The sequence below is a fragment of the Pyricularia pennisetigena genome, chromosome 6, assembly GCF_004337985.1.
Source record: "Pyricularia pennisetigena strain Br36 chromosome 6, whole genome shotgun sequence".
In the NCBI taxonomy this organism is placed as follows: Eukaryota; Fungi; Ascomycota; class Sordariomycetes; order Magnaporthales; family Pyriculariaceae; genus Pyricularia; species Pyricularia pennisetigena.
Window position 1 is genome coordinate 421,799 of NC_043744.1, and position 15,382 is coordinate 437,180.

The following is a 15,382-nucleotide window of genomic DNA, read 5'->3' on the forward strand; positions in this document are numbered from 1 at the left end:
GGCCGGCACACACGGGCAGCGCAGCCTAGGTTGATTGGGTGCCTTCCCTCACTGGTTGCAAACAAGAAGGAGGCACGTAAGGTACTGGACTCAAGGTGACGCGACAGATGATTGAGTGAGTGGTTGCAAGCTGCCGACTGAAAATACGTGCTCGTGCATGGTGCTGCTGTTGCCTTGGGTGGCCGAAAAGAGACGCAAAATCCGTTGGTCCTTTGAAGTCCGTCTTCGCAACTCGCCAAGAATCACCCCTCGCTTTCCTACGTTGCTTTTTCATTCTGCTCTATTTTGACTTGCATTTCCAGACAAGATCCATCCCAGTCAGCCCCCTTTGCGCGCTGTCTAGAACTAGTGTTGGCCTTATTCGATATTTACTTTGGTCACAGCAGATCGCAACGTCATTTGTCATGAGCTATTCTTCTTGGTACCAACGTAAATAGCATTGGTGGCTTCCCGCATCGGCCAACCTATTTGGATTTCTAGATGCCTGGAAACGGTCAGTCATTCATTGAAGAAGCTGTCGCACCAAAGGTCCCAACGCAGGTGTGATTAGCCGACACCTGAGGTGCCAGCCGTTCAGCCAGCCGTCCGTCTTATCAGCCCGTCTTGGTACTTGGCACCAGGCAGACACTGCTTATGCTTACCTACCTGCCCACCTACCTGTCTTGCTTGTTTCCTCATCGCATTTCTGCTCCCGTCCCCCATTAACTAGCTCTCCGCCATCGGCCCTGGAGTTCCCTCTCATATAACAAATCTTGTCATCATCCCCAAGTCTTTGGCTTATCTTCAGATCACCGGGCTCTCCCTCCAGAATCGCAAGTCCAGCTAGTTCGGTCCAACTGAGTTGATCGCATCCTATCTAAAGGTGTCCTGATCTGGCAAAAATGGACGCTGCGCAGAAAGTGGGCCACCAACAAGCCGTGAATTCCCACTCGGATGCGCTCAACGCTATATTGTCAGTCGCCGTTAATAGCGCCGATGCCAAGTTGCTCCCTACCCCAGAGGCCGCTCCTGGCTCCAAGCCGCGCGCGTCTGAGGGGATTGCCGAAAAGGATATCAAGGGCGAGCGCAGTAGAAAGAAGCATGGCAAATCCAAATCAAGCAAGTCGGTAAAAGCGGACAAAGGTCCTGCCAGGACCACAGAGTCGTTGCCCCTCGAATCCGACTCTGAGGATCATGGCGATTCGGATTCTTCCGCTTCGTCTTCATCATCGTCCTCATCTTCATCTTCGTCATCATCTTCGTCTAGCGATTCTGAATCGGACTATGCGTCTCGTAAGAAGAAGCGGCGCGGGAGGACCAAGAAGCGCCACGATAACCACAAGTCCAAGAAGAAGTCCACGGGCGGCAACAGGCTCGCCAGGTTCCTTGCGGGTAAGACAGCTATAGGTTCCGATTCCGATTCCGATTCAGACTCCGACTCCGACTCGGGCCGTGACGACGACATGTCATCCGATATGGACGGTGCCACTAGGGGACTCGGTTCGCGAGAGGAGATCGCCAGGCTTTCGGCTCAGGTTCAACAGTTGCAGATGCAACAGCAATTGCATATGCAACAACAAATGCAGCAACGGAGTGCCGCGTTTCCTCAGAGTACTCCCTACCCCGGCAGTGCTGTCTACCCCGCCGGGATCAACTATGCGCCCGCCTATCCCAGCCAACCGCCTCTTCCACCAGTTCAAGGTCGCATTATAGACCCGGGCACCCGCGGACAGCAAGGTATGCCCCTCCGGCCGAACGGTGGAGGGCGCTGGCCACCACCGGGTCGCCCAGGACGAGCCGGCCAACTTTCCATGGGGAACGGAGGTACAGGTCATCTGCTCCCACCGGTTAGGCATCATAAGCAGAAGCCGAAACACCGGCGCAACAGAGGTCGGCCAGAGTTCAAGCGCGTCGATCACGTATGGGACAATAATCTTCACTCATACAAGCTCCAAGATACTGCCGAAGTATCACCAGACACGCAGTACGATGAGTACATCTTTCACGTCCGTCGCTCGTTCGACTGGGAGGGCAAATACAAACAGACGCATGTAGACATCAAGAGCAAACTTCTACGAGAATGTTTGCAGGAGGTCATGGGCAGCATCAAGGGTGTGAGTCTGGTCGAGGAGACCCCAAAACTGGACCCCAATATGCTTTTCCTGTAAGTCCTGTTGATAGATTAGTGCTGACCAATTGTTTGATTTCACGATTCCACACACGATGAATGGCGGCACTGACTTTTCTCGTGTCTAGTTATCTTAATGACCTTAAACGGCACCTCAAACACCTGAGAAAGGCGAAGCCAGCCAAGTCGACAAAACGCGGCCGTAAGAAAGAGCAGCGTCGCATTGATGAGAAGAAGTCGCATCTCAAGGTGCTCATCAAATATATTAATAAAGACTATGCGGCAATCAAGAGCAGGTGAGTGCCCTGCATTGCCAACAAGTATCGTTGTTGGCACGACGCGATACTGACCGTGCTGTGGCGTATAGTCTCGATCCCATGCTCGAGAATGGGCTCATCACCTTTGAACTTTTCTGGGCCTTGTGGAAGCCCGGTACGCTGGCTTTTACCACAACCTATGGGAGTCCCGATGAACCCCGGGTGTTCAAAGTCGAGTCGGCCGAGAAGCATTTCGGAATCATGAAGGGCGCTTCGTACCTCATTGACGGCAAGGTATTTATTTATTTTCTCCCTCGAGTGCCACTCTTTTTGCGTCCTTTCTAAGCCATTACAATGCAACAGTATTTCGAATACGACGGCAAACAGTTTGGTTACGGCTCTCAGTTCGAGGAGGTCCCCGAGTTTCGCGGTGCGCGGAAGATCACCAGTCTTCCGGTATATCCCCTGAGCTTCCACAAGACGGAATCGCAGATCAGAAAAGACCTCATTGAGAGGGGCAAAAAGTTCGTCTCCCTGGCGGGTGTTAACTACCGGGCGCATCATGGAATGGCGTATTACAAGAAGAAGCGGGCGGTCATCAAGGTCAATATCAATGGCCGCGTCATGATCGATCCCAGCATCCATCGTCGCATCAATCCCAACTATCCCATATCTCATATCCGGCCTAAGGACCACGATATCATTTCAGATCAGGAAGATGATGATGCCGGCGATGGCGATGAGGCCTCGGACTCGGATGGTTGCAGGGGCCCGCAGATAAAGTTTGTCACCAAGGCCGTGAAGAATCCGAGTGGCAAATTCCAACTCGTCCGCATGCCGGTTTTCATGGCCGAGCGCGACCAGGGCAAGGAGAAGCTGGATCAGGTGCAGGAAAAGGGAGAGGGCGATGCAGCTAGCAAAGAAGAGAAGACCACTGGTGGCGATGATGAAGCAGGCAGCGAGGAGACTGCCGCCAAAAAGCCTCTGGAGTTCAGCGACGAGGATTATCTCACCGCGTCCCCTGTGGTTCTTGGATTTGCCTTTGCCGAGAAGTTGTGGTTGGAGTTTACAGTCTCTGGCGTCAAAGACATTCAGTGGAACGAGACGGCATACGAATCTTTGGTGTTGGAGGCCAAGACCAAGGACATCGTGAAGGTGAGTGAAGTGGACTGACTCTTGTCGTGTCTTTTCCTCGGCGAGACTTTGGATATTTTTTTGCTAACATTTATTTTCTCGCCCCCGCAACAGGCTCTTGTAGAGTCACACAAATACCACGCCGCCGAAAGCATCGACGATGTCATCCAGGGCAAGGGCAAGGGGTTGGTCGCCGTGCTACATGGCCCGCCCGGCACAGGCAAGACGTTGACGGCCGAGGGCATCAGCGAGCTCCTCAAATGTCCGCTATACATGGTATCGGCAGGAGAGCTAGGTACCGACTCGCGCTACCTCGAGACAGAGCTGCAAAAGATACTCGACATCTGCCACGCATGGGGCGCAATCCTACTCCTGGATGAGGCCGACGTGTTTCTGGAGAAGCGCAATATTGCAGACATCCACCGCAATGCACTGGTCAGCATCTTTTTGCGCCAGCTCGAATATTTCCAGGGCATTCTTTTCCTCACGACAAACCGCGTCGAGGTAAGTGTATATTGCTCGGCTAGGCTTGGTCCACGTGCCTCATCAACTTTGTACCTGTCCTCTATCCTCTATGTATTGATCATAATGACTGACAATGCCTCGATTGTGGCAGACATTCGACGATGCGTTCCAATCGCGGATTCACATCGCACTCCGATACGACAGGCTGACTCAGCAGGCCAAGAAGGCCATCTTCAAGCTTTTTATTGAGCGGGTGCGGGTGCTGGAGAAGGCGGAACTGATGCCGTTCAACGAGTCTGATTTCGACTCACTGGCGCGTCACGATCTCAACGGGCGGCAGATCAAAAACACCGTGGGTACGGCGCAGGCTTTGGCTGTCAACCGGGGCGAGCCTCTCTCCATGTCGCACATAAAGCAGGTCTTGGACGTACATATGTCTTTTGATCGCGACCTCAAGGGAGGAACGGGATACCAGGATGCCATGAGGAGCTACTTTTGAGAGGTGAAAAGATGACAGAGCTTCCGAGCATGGACACATCAGTCCAGGTGATTTTTGGGTCAGAAATCGTCTTTGGGGCAATCAACGTGTTTTTTTTTTTTTTTTTTCTCTGTCAGGTTGTACGAGGATAGCGATTCGGGATGTTGGTATTTGGTTCTTTTTTTGCTGAAAGTTTTTGTACTAGCAAGCGTTGTTTGGAATTGAAAACCTGCAGACTAGTCAATCTTGATGCTACTTGGTTACCTTGAGCATCAGATGGCGGAGAGGAAGCGCATGTTGTGGGTAGACAATGTTTGTGTGGATGTTCCCCTAACCCTTGATGCAAGTTGACTTTTTTTTTTTTTTTTTTTTTGTCACTTCTTCTCAATCCGGGCGAGATCTTTCACCTTGCTTCTGATTGGTTTTCACGCCGAGTCTTATCAGCTCGACTATTGCGTCTGTGTCTACTCACGATGCTCAGTTGTAGAGGACAGAGCTTGCCAAGCCGATGGGGAAACAAGCTCCCACCAGGTGCATGATTCAACCAACTCAGGCTAGCGCTCCCTGCTGGAAGGTATAACCCTGCACAGCTCGGGTCGCGTCGGCGATGGAGCTGCTGACTGCAGGCAGGAACAACGCAATCATTACCGGAGAGTCTTGTGCTTTCCAAATCCTCTGGGAAAGAGCGACCTCTTTTGGTTTCTCAACTTCAGGTTGGATGGGTGAATCGACCATCGGAGGAGTAAGGAAGCTCAGTTCTCCTGTTCAATTGGCCCACCTACATCAGCCTGGAACCAGTCTATGCAGGCAGAATCGATTGGGATGGACGTCCATGTGATAGGTTTATCAGCACTCATTGATTTTATCTAGACTAGACTAGACTAGACTAGTATCGTTACGCGATGCTGGCAGAAATGATCATCCTGCGGCTGGCCGTGATCGTCGCCGTCGCGGCTCAGGTCTGTTCAGCTGTCCGCCCATCCTTCATGACACCGCGGCTCTATGCGCACCACCAAGCAAAGACGGTTGTTGCCGCAGCCGAAGGTCGATATCCCGCACGCAGCATTTCGGTTCCCGTCGACCACTTCCACAACGACAAGTCCTACGAGCCGCACTCCAACGACACGTTTCAGCTGCGCTATTGGTTCGACGCCAGCCACTATCGCGATGGCGGGCCTGTCATCGTCCTGCTTGGTGGCGAAACCACCGGGGCGGAGCGACTGCGCTTCATGGAGAAGGGTATCCTATACCGCCTGGCCCGGGCGACCGGGGGCATGGCCGTCGTGCTCGAACATCGGTACTATGGCGCGAGCTTCCCGACACCCAACCTCACAACCGAAAGCCTTCGCTTCCTAACCACGGATCAAGCCCTTGCCGACACGGCCTTCTTTGCGCAGAATGTCGTTTTTTCCGGGTTCGAAGCCAAGAACCTGACGTCGCACACCACCCCTTACTTTGCCTATGGCGGGTCGTATGCCGGCGCTTTTGCGGCTTTTGCCAGGAAGCTCTATCCCGATGTGTTTTGGGGCGCAATTTCCTCGTCCGGGGTGCCGCTTGCTGTGATCGACTACTGGGAGTACTGTGAGGCCCAGAGGAAGTTTGCGCCGCCCGAGTGCGTGGCCGTCACTCAAAAGCTCACCAACGTCCTCGACACGATTGCCCAAAATGGGAACTTTGAGGACATGAAGCAACTCAAGGAGGTGTTTGGACTGTCCAACCTCACGAATCGGCATGATTTCGCCAACGTCCTGTCGTCTGGCATCATGGGCTGGCAGTCGCTCAACTGGGATCCAAAGGTGAGCGACAACTCGACGTACGAGTACTGCGCCAACGTCTCTTCCAGCACCATCATGTATCCTGGGACGAGGGCCCTGAGGAATCAGGTGCGGGACCTGCTGGTCCTGGGCGGGTACGAGGATGCAAACGACCTGGAGACTCTGACGCCGCAGGTGTTGAACTACATCGGCTGGATCAACGCCACCGTCATCAATGATTGCAACGATATGGGTGCTACTCAGGACGAGTGCTTCTCGCTCGTAAAGCCGGATGCTTGGCAAGATGATGACCTCAGCACCTGGTCATGGCGATCTTGGCAGTATCAGGTTTGCACACAGTGAGTGTTTTTTTTAGTCCTACTAGCCGACCTCGTACCTGTTAGACCCGGCCCATACAGACATTAACCTGCAAAACCCTGTGACCAAAAGATGGGGATACTTTATCACTGGTTCGGGGTATCCCGAAAACGAACTCCCGCTCATGTCTCGCCTGATCGACCTACCTTATCTTACTCTCCAGTGCAAGTACACGTTCAACATCACTGCACTTCCCGACGTCGACCACATCAACAAGCTCGGCGGTCTCAATTTCAGCTACCCGCGCGTGGCTTTTGTGGATGGCGAAGCCGACCCGTGGCTGTACGCCGGGGTCCATGCTCCGGAGGCGCCCAAACGCAACTCGACCGACATGGAGCCGTTCATGCTGATCAAGGGCGGGGTGCACCACTGGGACGAGAACGGGTTGTGGGATAATGAGACGACGACGGAGCTCCCGCCGAGGGAGATACTGGATGTGCAAGCGCAGGAAGTGCAAATGATTCAGCGATGGCTGGGCGAGTGGAGGAAGACGAGGAACGTGTTGGAGAGGCTGCAGTTTAGGTATACGCTGGAGGGTGCGATGAACGTGATGTGAAAGGCAGTCGGGGAATTGGGAGTCATGACTTGTTCGCTGGAAATGGGGGCACAAATTTGCCAAGAAATACGGTACAATGTGCATCATTTATGGTTCAGCAACCGCGACATACAAACCCAAAGCACCATTGCTTGCTACATGATGCCAGTACAAGTTTTTATTTATTTATTTTTTTAGCAAAGTTTCGTTCATCGAGGCTACCCCGTGAGTTGCTTTCCGAATAACCTTGCCCACCCCACACCTCATTACTCGTTTTCATGTATGCTTAATTGTCAAGGGATTCTTGTTTACATTGGGCTGTGTGCAAAAGCAAAAAGATGTTTACTGTAACTTGCTGAGCGAGACAAAGTCACACTGGAAGCGCACTGACAAAGCAAAAGGGTCCATCCAATGCTTGTAAAACGGGCCGGCCCATCTTGTTGCATACATGTACCTCGGCGGGGTCCCCGGCAATATTAGGCCGTAGTTTAAGGCGGAGCAACCGAACAAAAATAATAATTTTTTTTTTTTTTTACCCCATCTGACCTTTTTTTTTTTTGTCTTTATAAACTTCAACGAAATACAACAACCACGGATTTTTTTTTAAGTTGGAAACATGACAACAAAAGTTGAGATGACAAAAGATCAAGGAACCGGTTACGGCACGTTGCAAACCGCAGGGCAGCAAAATGCCACCACGGCCGGGTCGTCACCGTCGTCTTCAACAGACGGCCGGGCTGCTGGCCGAGGCCATGATGATGGCGAAGTCGGCGCTCGCGGTGCAGGAGATGCGCCAGAGTCGAGCCAACCGCGCGATGGAGAGGAGGTGTTGGCGAAGCTGAAGGATTTCTACACGCGCAACCTGGGGTTGTTGTTTGTGTTTCTGGCACAGGGGTGCGGTGCATGTGTATGTTTTGTTGGGGCTTAAACATGCTGCATCAAATTTGGTTTTCTTGACTAATACACACTCACCCTTTGCGTCTAACACAAACCAAGACGAACAGATGAGCGTAGCCGCCAAGCTCCTGATCAACGACGCCTCGGCGTCCTTCAACGCGCTGCACGTCATCTTTGTGCGCATGCTCGCCACCGCCATCCTGGGCCTGCTGTACATGTGGTGCAAGAGCGTCCCGGACGCTCCGTTCGGCGACAGGTCCGTCAGGGGCCTGCTGCTGCTCCGCGGCGCGAGCGGCTTCTCGGGCCTGCTGGGCCTGTACTACTCGCTCTCGTACCTGCCGCTGTCGGACGCGACGTTTATTTCCTTCATCATCCCGACCATCACGGCCATTGTGTGTTTTGTGTTTTTGAAGGTCCGTGTGCTTTGTCTGCTACGTCTTGTATTATTGTATCTCTTTGCCAACAGCTGACACGTCAACAATATATATATATATATATATATATATAAACAGGAACCCATGACCAAGCACGAGACTTTTGCGGGCGTTCTGGCCTTTACGGGTGTGTTGCTCATTGCGCGCCCGTCTTTTTTGTTTGGCAGCACCAACAGCAGCAGCAGCAGCAGCAGCATCAGCCCGAACCTCGACCAGGCGGCATTGCTCATCTCCCGAGATCACACCCCGTCGCCGCCGCTGCCGCCCGCGGCAGTCTCGGCGACGCAGCGGACGCTGGCCATCATGGGCGGCGTCGGCGGGTGCTTCTGCGCCGCCACGTCGTACGCCACGATCCGCGTCATCGGCAAGCGCGCCCACTCGCTCGTCAGCGTAAACTACTTTGCCATGGTGGCGACCGTCGGGTCGGCCGTCGCCATCCTGCTGCATCCGGATCTGGAGTTTGTGTTTCCTGACCGGCCTCGGCATTGGTATGTTTCTTTTTGGGTGCCTCTCTCTTTATTTCTGGGGGTTTTGTTACTGATGGTGTTTGAAAAAAAATGCAAACTTGCTCCCCGACAATTTTCAGGCTCTTGTTTCTTCTGATTGGAGTCGCTGGATTTCTGCTGCAGTTCCTGCTCACCGAGGGGCTGCAGAGGGAAAAGGCAGGGCGTGCGACGAACCTCATAGTAAGTTTTTTTTTTTTTTTTTTCTTTCTTTTGGTCCTTATCCGCTTCATAGTTGTCGTAATATCTGGCGTTCCTATTTCTAGACTTCTGACACTCGCACACCTCGGCGCGCAGTACACCCAGATCGTGTTTGTGCTCGTGACGGAGCGTATAATCTGGGGCACGGTGCCTTCCTCGTTGAGCCTCGTCGGCGGCCTCCTAATCATAGTCGCTGGCGTCTGGACCACGCTGCAGAAGCAGAACGCGACGACGGGAAGTGCGGCGAATGTTGCCAACGCCAGGTCCAGCACGGCAGAGCCCGACGAAGAGACTGGGCTGCTGGGCTCGAGTTCGGCGGGCTTGGATCGGAGGACATGAGAGCGACAGCGTTTATCATGAGCATCAATTGTTTTTTCTTTCTTTTCTCTCAAAGGCATTCACAAAAGTATAGCAGTATACATGCTGGACGGATACAATTTTTATAGATGAATCATCTTTTGTTATAAACAGGAGGACGTCTAAAAAGATCCTCGGACTATTGCTAGCCTATGTCTCTCATAGAAGAAAAGAAAAACGATCATATGTCATGAACAACGCATTAAACAAGAAAGCTGACAAAAATGGACAACAGGTATCAGCTGGTTGGTTGCGTAAAAAGATGGCAAACAACTTGGGGTATAGCAGCGAACGTATCGCAAAGAGGGGGCTCTTGACGAGCAAAGAAGTGTAAAAAAAGAAGAAAAAAAAATGTGACAAGAATGAGAACGGAAAAAGACCAGACCAAAACAAAAAAACTTATTTCTTGGCCTTGAGGTCGAAACGGTCAAGATTCATGACCTTGGTCCAGGCGGCGACAAAGTCCTTGACAAACTTTTCCTGGCTGCCAGCCTCGGCGTAGACCTCGGCGATGGCCCTCAGCTCGGCGTGCGAGCCAAAGACGAGGTCGGCGCGCGAGCCCTTGTACTTCTGGGCCTTGGTCTTCCTGTCGGTGCCGACCCAGGTCTCGCCGTCGGAGCCGCCGGCGGTCCAGGCGACGTTCATGTCGACCAGGTTGACGAAGAAGTCGTTGGTCAGCTTGCCCTTGTTGGCCGTGAAGACGCCGAGGTCGGAGCCGTCAAAGTTGGCGCCCAGGGCGCGCATGCCGCCGACGAGGACCGTCAGCTCGGGCGGCGTCAGGGTCAGCTGCGAGGCCTTGTCGACCAGGATCTCCTCGGTGCGGGCGCGGGCGGTGCCGCGGCCGTAGTTGCGGAAGCCGTCGGCCTGGGGCTCGAGGTACGAGAAGGACGTCACGTCCGTCTGCTCCTGCGTGGCGTCGACGCGCCCGGCAGAGAACGGGACCTTGACCTCGACGCCGGCGTCCTTGGCCGCCTTCTCGACGGCGGCCGTGCCTCCGAGCACGATGAGGTCGGCCAGCGAGACCTTCTTGCTGCCGCTGCTGCCGTTGAAGTCGGACTGGACCTTCTTGAGCGCGTCGAGGACGGCAGAGAGCTGCGTCGGGTTGTTGGAGACCCAGTTCTTCTGGGGCTCGAGGGCGATGCGGGCGCCGTTGCAGCCGCCGCGCTTGTCCGAGTTGCGGTAGGTGGTGGCGCAGGCCATGGCCGTCGACGCGAGCTTGGAGACGTCGAGGCCGTCGGCGGACAGGATGGCGGTCTTGAGCTTGTCGACGTCGCCGTCGTCGATCAGGTCGCCCTCCCGCGCGGGGAGCGGGTCCTGCCAGACAAACGTCTCCTTGGGCACCTCGGGGCCGAGGTACCGGGACCGGGGGCCGAGGTCACGGTGCAGGAGCTTGAACCAGGCCTGGGCGAAGGCCGTGGCCAGCTCGTCGGGGTGCTCCAGCCACCGCTTCGAAATCTTGAGGTACTCGGGGTCGTTGATCAGGGACAAGTCCGTGGTCAGCATGGTGGCCTTGCGGAACTTGTTCTTGTCGAAGGGATCCGGGTAGTCGAGGGTGCCGTTGGTGGCCTCCCACTGGTGGCCACCGGCGGGAGACTGGACAAGGGTCCACTTGTTGTTGAAGAGGGACTCGAAGAAGCCATTGCTCCATCTGTAAGAGTGGGTCAGGTCATGGTTAGTTGTGTTTTGTTCTTGTTGTTGTTGTTGCGTGGTGTGGGCGCTGAGTGAGCCTTGGCAACGGATGTTGTGATGAGGCAAAAACTAGAGAACCAAAAATGTCGTCCAACAGCACCCCCACGGGCACTTGCACCAAGGAGGGGGGGGGGGGTAGCTTCCGTTGTAGGGTTGCATGCATCACACAACCTCTACTGTGGTGACAGTAATTGTGATTGTGATCGGGGAGATAAAAATAGCTTTTCGGGGCGAAGCGACGGTAAGGCTGGTGGGGCCCTGCATAAGGTGAGGAACCCTTTAAACAACCCCTGTCTTTTTGTTGTCTCGTTCTTTTTTTGGGGGACGTGGTAATGCCAAGAAGTGAGGCAAAACACGACCACACCGAAAGAAGGCAAAGTGCAGAGGGAGAGAAAGGGAAAGAAAGGGAAAGAAAATGGGAGAGCAACGAGAGACAAGACCCAATTTGGACCACATTACTCCCCCAAGTGGGTTCAGGATGCGCCAAGTTGAGGGGCAGATAAAGATCATCCTATTATTCCTAGTGGAATACAAGGAGCAAGATAGGCAAGAGGCAAGGGGACCACGGACAAGGGGGCAAGGAATTGACAGAGATAAGGAGAAAAGGAAAAAAAAAAAAGAGAAAAAAAAAACACTCACTTGGTAGGAGTCTTGGTCCAGACAACCTCCAGACCGCTCGTCATCTGGTTGGGACCATTGCCGTCGCCGACACTGTTGTGCCATCCGAGACCCTGCATGCCAAGGTCAGCAGCCTCAGGGGCGGGGCCAATATTTGCTGCAAAAGAAGGAAGGCAAAACAGTCAGCAATCAAATCACTAAAAAAGACTTGGGTGGGAAATCCTGCCACTCACAGCTCTTGACGGCACCATGCGTCTTGCCAAAGGCGTGGCCGCCGGCAATCAGAGCAACCGTCTCGCTGTCGTTCATGCCCATCCTAGCAAACGCCACGCGGATGTCCTTGGCCGCGGCGGCCGGGTCGGGCGTGCCGTTGGGACCCTCGGGGTTGACGTAGATGAGACCCATGTGCGTGGCACCCAGCGGCTTCTCGAGCTTGTCGGCGCGAGCGTTGATGTCGACGCTGTTGTTGTAGCGGACGTCGTTGCCCTGCGGCACAAACGTCGTCTCGGCTCCCCAGTAGACGCTCTCGTCCGACTGCCACGTGTCGGCCCTGCCACCGGCGAATCCCAGCGTCTTGAAGCCCATGCTCTCGAGCGCGACGTTGCCCGTGAGGAGCAAGAGGTCGGCCCACGAGATCTTGTTGCCATACTTTTGCTTGATGGGCCCTGCATCATGTCCCAGGTATGCTTGTCAGTATGGGTGTGTCCTCTTGTTTTTTTTTTTTTTTTTTTTTTTTTTTCTTTTTTTTTTTTCTCTTTCACATGCATTATGGCACCGAAGACGATGACCAATTCATTACCAAGAAAGAAAAACAAGAAGAAGAAAAAAAACTTACAAAGCAACCGCCTCGCCTTGTCCAGGTTCTCGTTGTCTGGCCAGCTGTTGAGAGGAGCAAATCGCTGTTGACCCTGTTTTGCGTTGCAGGAAATCCAAAGTTAGCTAGTCACGTCTGATACCATCATTGGTGGTTGCGCCAAGGCACACTCAATAGGTGCCAAGAATGAGTTTATTCCCTCCCACAGACATAGGGCAGCAAGGGGGGGAACAAAGGCTCCGGTGCGATGGATGAAGGGGGGGTTTTGTGTGGATTCGATATGTTATCGAAGCCTCGCAAAACTTTTGTGCAATAAAGTGGGTGCGTGAGAAAATGCAAGGCGGCTGCCGAGTCTCTATCCGATCCATAATCAATTTGCCTCCCCCACGTGCCACTATTGTACTGTAGTACAGTATAATTCATGGTCATGGTTGTAGGGGTGGCAAAGTGAAAAAGAGATAGTCAAGCGGGTAAGAAGAAAAAACAAGCATGGAAATGGTCAGATAGTCAAGAGTCAGCTTTCACTCACCATTCCACCTCCACCACGGCCATCCATGGCCCGGTAGGTACCGGCGCTGTGCCATGACATACGGACAAACAGACCACCGTAGTGGCCAAAGTCGGCTGGCCACCAATCTTGCGAATCTGTCATCAGGGCCGTGAGGTCCTTTTTGATGGCTTCGTCTGTGGAAAGAGAAATTTGCTTCTTGTTAGCATGTGCGATGCCACAAATTTGATACATGGGGATAGATACGAGAGCATCAAGCAAAAAAAAAAAAAAGAAAAACCTACAATCCAGAGATTGAAACGCCTCAGCGTAGTCAAAGTCGGCACCTAGAGGGTTCTGCGGCGCCTGGAACTGGCGCAGCACGTCGAGCCGTAGCTGGCACGGCCACCAGTCGTTACTCCTCGTGCCGCCGCCGGCCTGGTTGCTCTTGACGGCGCATTGGCCAAAGTTGGTCGTCGCTGGCGCATCGGCTCTCTTGTGCGGAATCCTGCTGTTTACGGTCCCGTCCCTCTTTGAAAAAGGACAGCTCTGGCTCGAGACGCTGATGGGTTGCGTCAGGAGCGAGGCTGCGAGCAGCCAACTTGATAGTGGTGCGTGCATCTTTTTGTTTTGTGTGGTTTGAGGAAAAAAAAAAAAAAAGAGACAAAGCAACAAAAAAAAGAACTGCCCGGATGCAAGGTCGAAAGGAAACCCGTGAGGAAGGGAATGAAGAGAGCGAGTTGAACCGTCGAGAGTAGAGATGAGAAGCACCGAGATATATACTGATCTACTTCGCCCTCGACCGGGTAGGAGGGCTTGGCAAGGCAAGTGGTATCCAAGCTTGGTAAGCTACTCTCAACGGGCCCTTCTCAACGGACCCTAGACCAACCTAGAGAAAGCTTCGGGATCTAGGCGAGCAGGACGAAAAGGTACCCGTCAGGGGTCTCCACTGAGATGGGTGGGAAACAAGTCAAGAGACGAAGAATACCTGACCTAATAGAAACGGGCCTGATCCCCCCTTTGGCTATCTTGGGATTGTGCACCCCCGATACCCATCATTATAATTTTATACTACCTTCCTGCGTTGACTTATTTCCCCGACGGTTTAGCTGAGGAAAAAAAAGGTGAGTTATCATCCCAGCATTCCTTTAGCGGCACCCCCCACGAGCAAGGTCAAGGTTAGGTACCGAGAATGAAGAATAAGACGATTTTTATTATTTATTATTATTTTATTGTTTGGTCAAAAAAGAAAAAAAAAAGAAAAAAAAAACCCCCCCCAAAAAAAAGATCAAATAAAGAACAAAATAAAATAAAATAGAGGACACAACTATACTGCCCCTGTTCCAAAACGGTCGATACCACCTACAAAGATGGGCACGCCACAGAAGCCAAGATTTGATCCCCGGCCCGCACCCCGGTCTGTACCTGGGCACGTTTGCAGCGTTCGTCGGCGAGCGGGTAATACAACCAAGGTACCTACCAAGGCACCGACCAAGCTACCTACCCAGAAGCTACCGAAGCTGGTCAGAACGGGTAGCATGGCTGCAACTTTGGCGCGGTCGCAGGCGGGAGGCGCAGGCTTGGCCAAGATGGCCAAAATACCTGCCAAAGTATTTTGGTATTTAACTTGTCGCATGTTACTTTGGTACCTGTCCCTCCCCCATCTATTCACAGTACCAGGTAACTGTTAATTATTAGATTTTTTGGTTTGGTTTGGTTTGTTTTGTTTTGTTTGGCGGAACTGGTTTTCTCCAAACAAACAAGACAAAATAATATATTTTCCCCTTTTTTTGTCTATCTAATCGAGACGATCTCCGCCGTCACAAGCCACGAGTGAACAGAGTAAAAACAAAAAAAAAAGCCCGAGACATGTTTCTTTTCCTGTATGAGATATTTGGTCTATTTTGGAGAGTTTTTTGAGTGGTCCCCTTTTTTTTTCTTTTTTTTCTTTTTTTGTTTTGTTTCTCGGTACTAATCAGGTAAAAAAAAATATTGCACATGTGCTGCCTGTTTGCTGTGATTTCCAATCAGCCTCAGCGCTAACCAATTTTTGCCCAATGGCTGCCTGCCTTCGCGATGGGATTTACAGGGGTGGTTTCTGCATGGCGTCAACCACAGTTTCGATTCCAGTGGGTGTGCAGGCAAGGCTAGGTACGAGTGGGAAAACTTGGTGACGACCAGACTTGGCACACGAGCTCTCCCTCTCCCCCATCATGCACCTCTATGCCTCGCACTGTCTTTTGTTCAATTTTGATTACGATGGGCAGGGCACAC

The 15,382-nt window shown here is 52.8% G+C and overlaps 4 protein-coding genes across 4 annotated transcripts; 3 read left to right on the forward strand and 1 right to left on the reverse strand.

Annotated features, from left to right (window-relative positions):
- Nucleotides 1-881: 881 nt before the first annotated feature.
- Nucleotides 882-4,462, forward strand: PpBr36_04013 (uncharacterized protein; the record flags this gene model as incomplete). Its single annotated transcript, XM_029891179.1, has 6 exons — nt 882-2,143; nt 2,236-2,403; nt 2,475-2,658; nt 2,728-3,519; nt 3,613-4,002; nt 4,115-4,462. 6 exons carry the CDS (start codon nt 882-884, stop codon nt 4,460-4,462), a joined length of 3,144 nt encoding a protein of 1,047 aa, XP_029749834.1.
- An 893-nt stretch (nt 4,463-5,355) lies between these two features.
- Nucleotides 5,356-7,129, forward strand: PpBr36_04014 (uncharacterized protein; the record flags this gene model as incomplete). The annotated part of the gene is made up of 2 exons (XM_029891180.1): nt 5,356-6,543; nt 6,581-7,129. The coding sequence occupies 2 exons, from the start codon at nt 5,356-5,358 to the stop codon at nt 7,127-7,129; spliced, it is 1,737 nt and encodes a 578-aa protein (XP_029749829.1).
- A 613-nt stretch (nt 7,130-7,742) lies between these two features.
- On the forward strand, nt 7,743-9,482 carry PpBr36_04015 (uncharacterized protein; the record flags this gene model as incomplete). Its single annotated transcript, XM_029891181.1, has 5 exons — nt 7,743-8,015; nt 8,113-8,418; nt 8,518-8,927; nt 9,026-9,125; nt 9,240-9,482. 5 exons carry the CDS (start codon nt 7,743-7,745, stop codon nt 9,480-9,482), a joined length of 1,332 nt encoding a protein of 443 aa, XP_029749828.1.
- A 417-nt stretch (nt 9,483-9,899) lies between these two features.
- Nucleotides 9,900-13,729, reverse strand: PpBr36_04016 (uncharacterized protein; the record flags this gene model as incomplete). The annotated part of the gene is made up of 6 exons (XM_029891182.1): nt 9,900-11,148; nt 11,829-11,964; nt 12,041-12,472; nt 12,643-12,715; nt 13,151-13,305; nt 13,414-13,729. The coding sequence occupies 6 exons, from the start codon at nt 13,727-13,729 to the stop codon at nt 9,900-9,902; spliced, it is 2,361 nt and encodes a 786-aa protein (XP_029749831.1).
- Between the last annotated feature and the right edge of the window lie 1,653 nt (nt 13,730-15,382).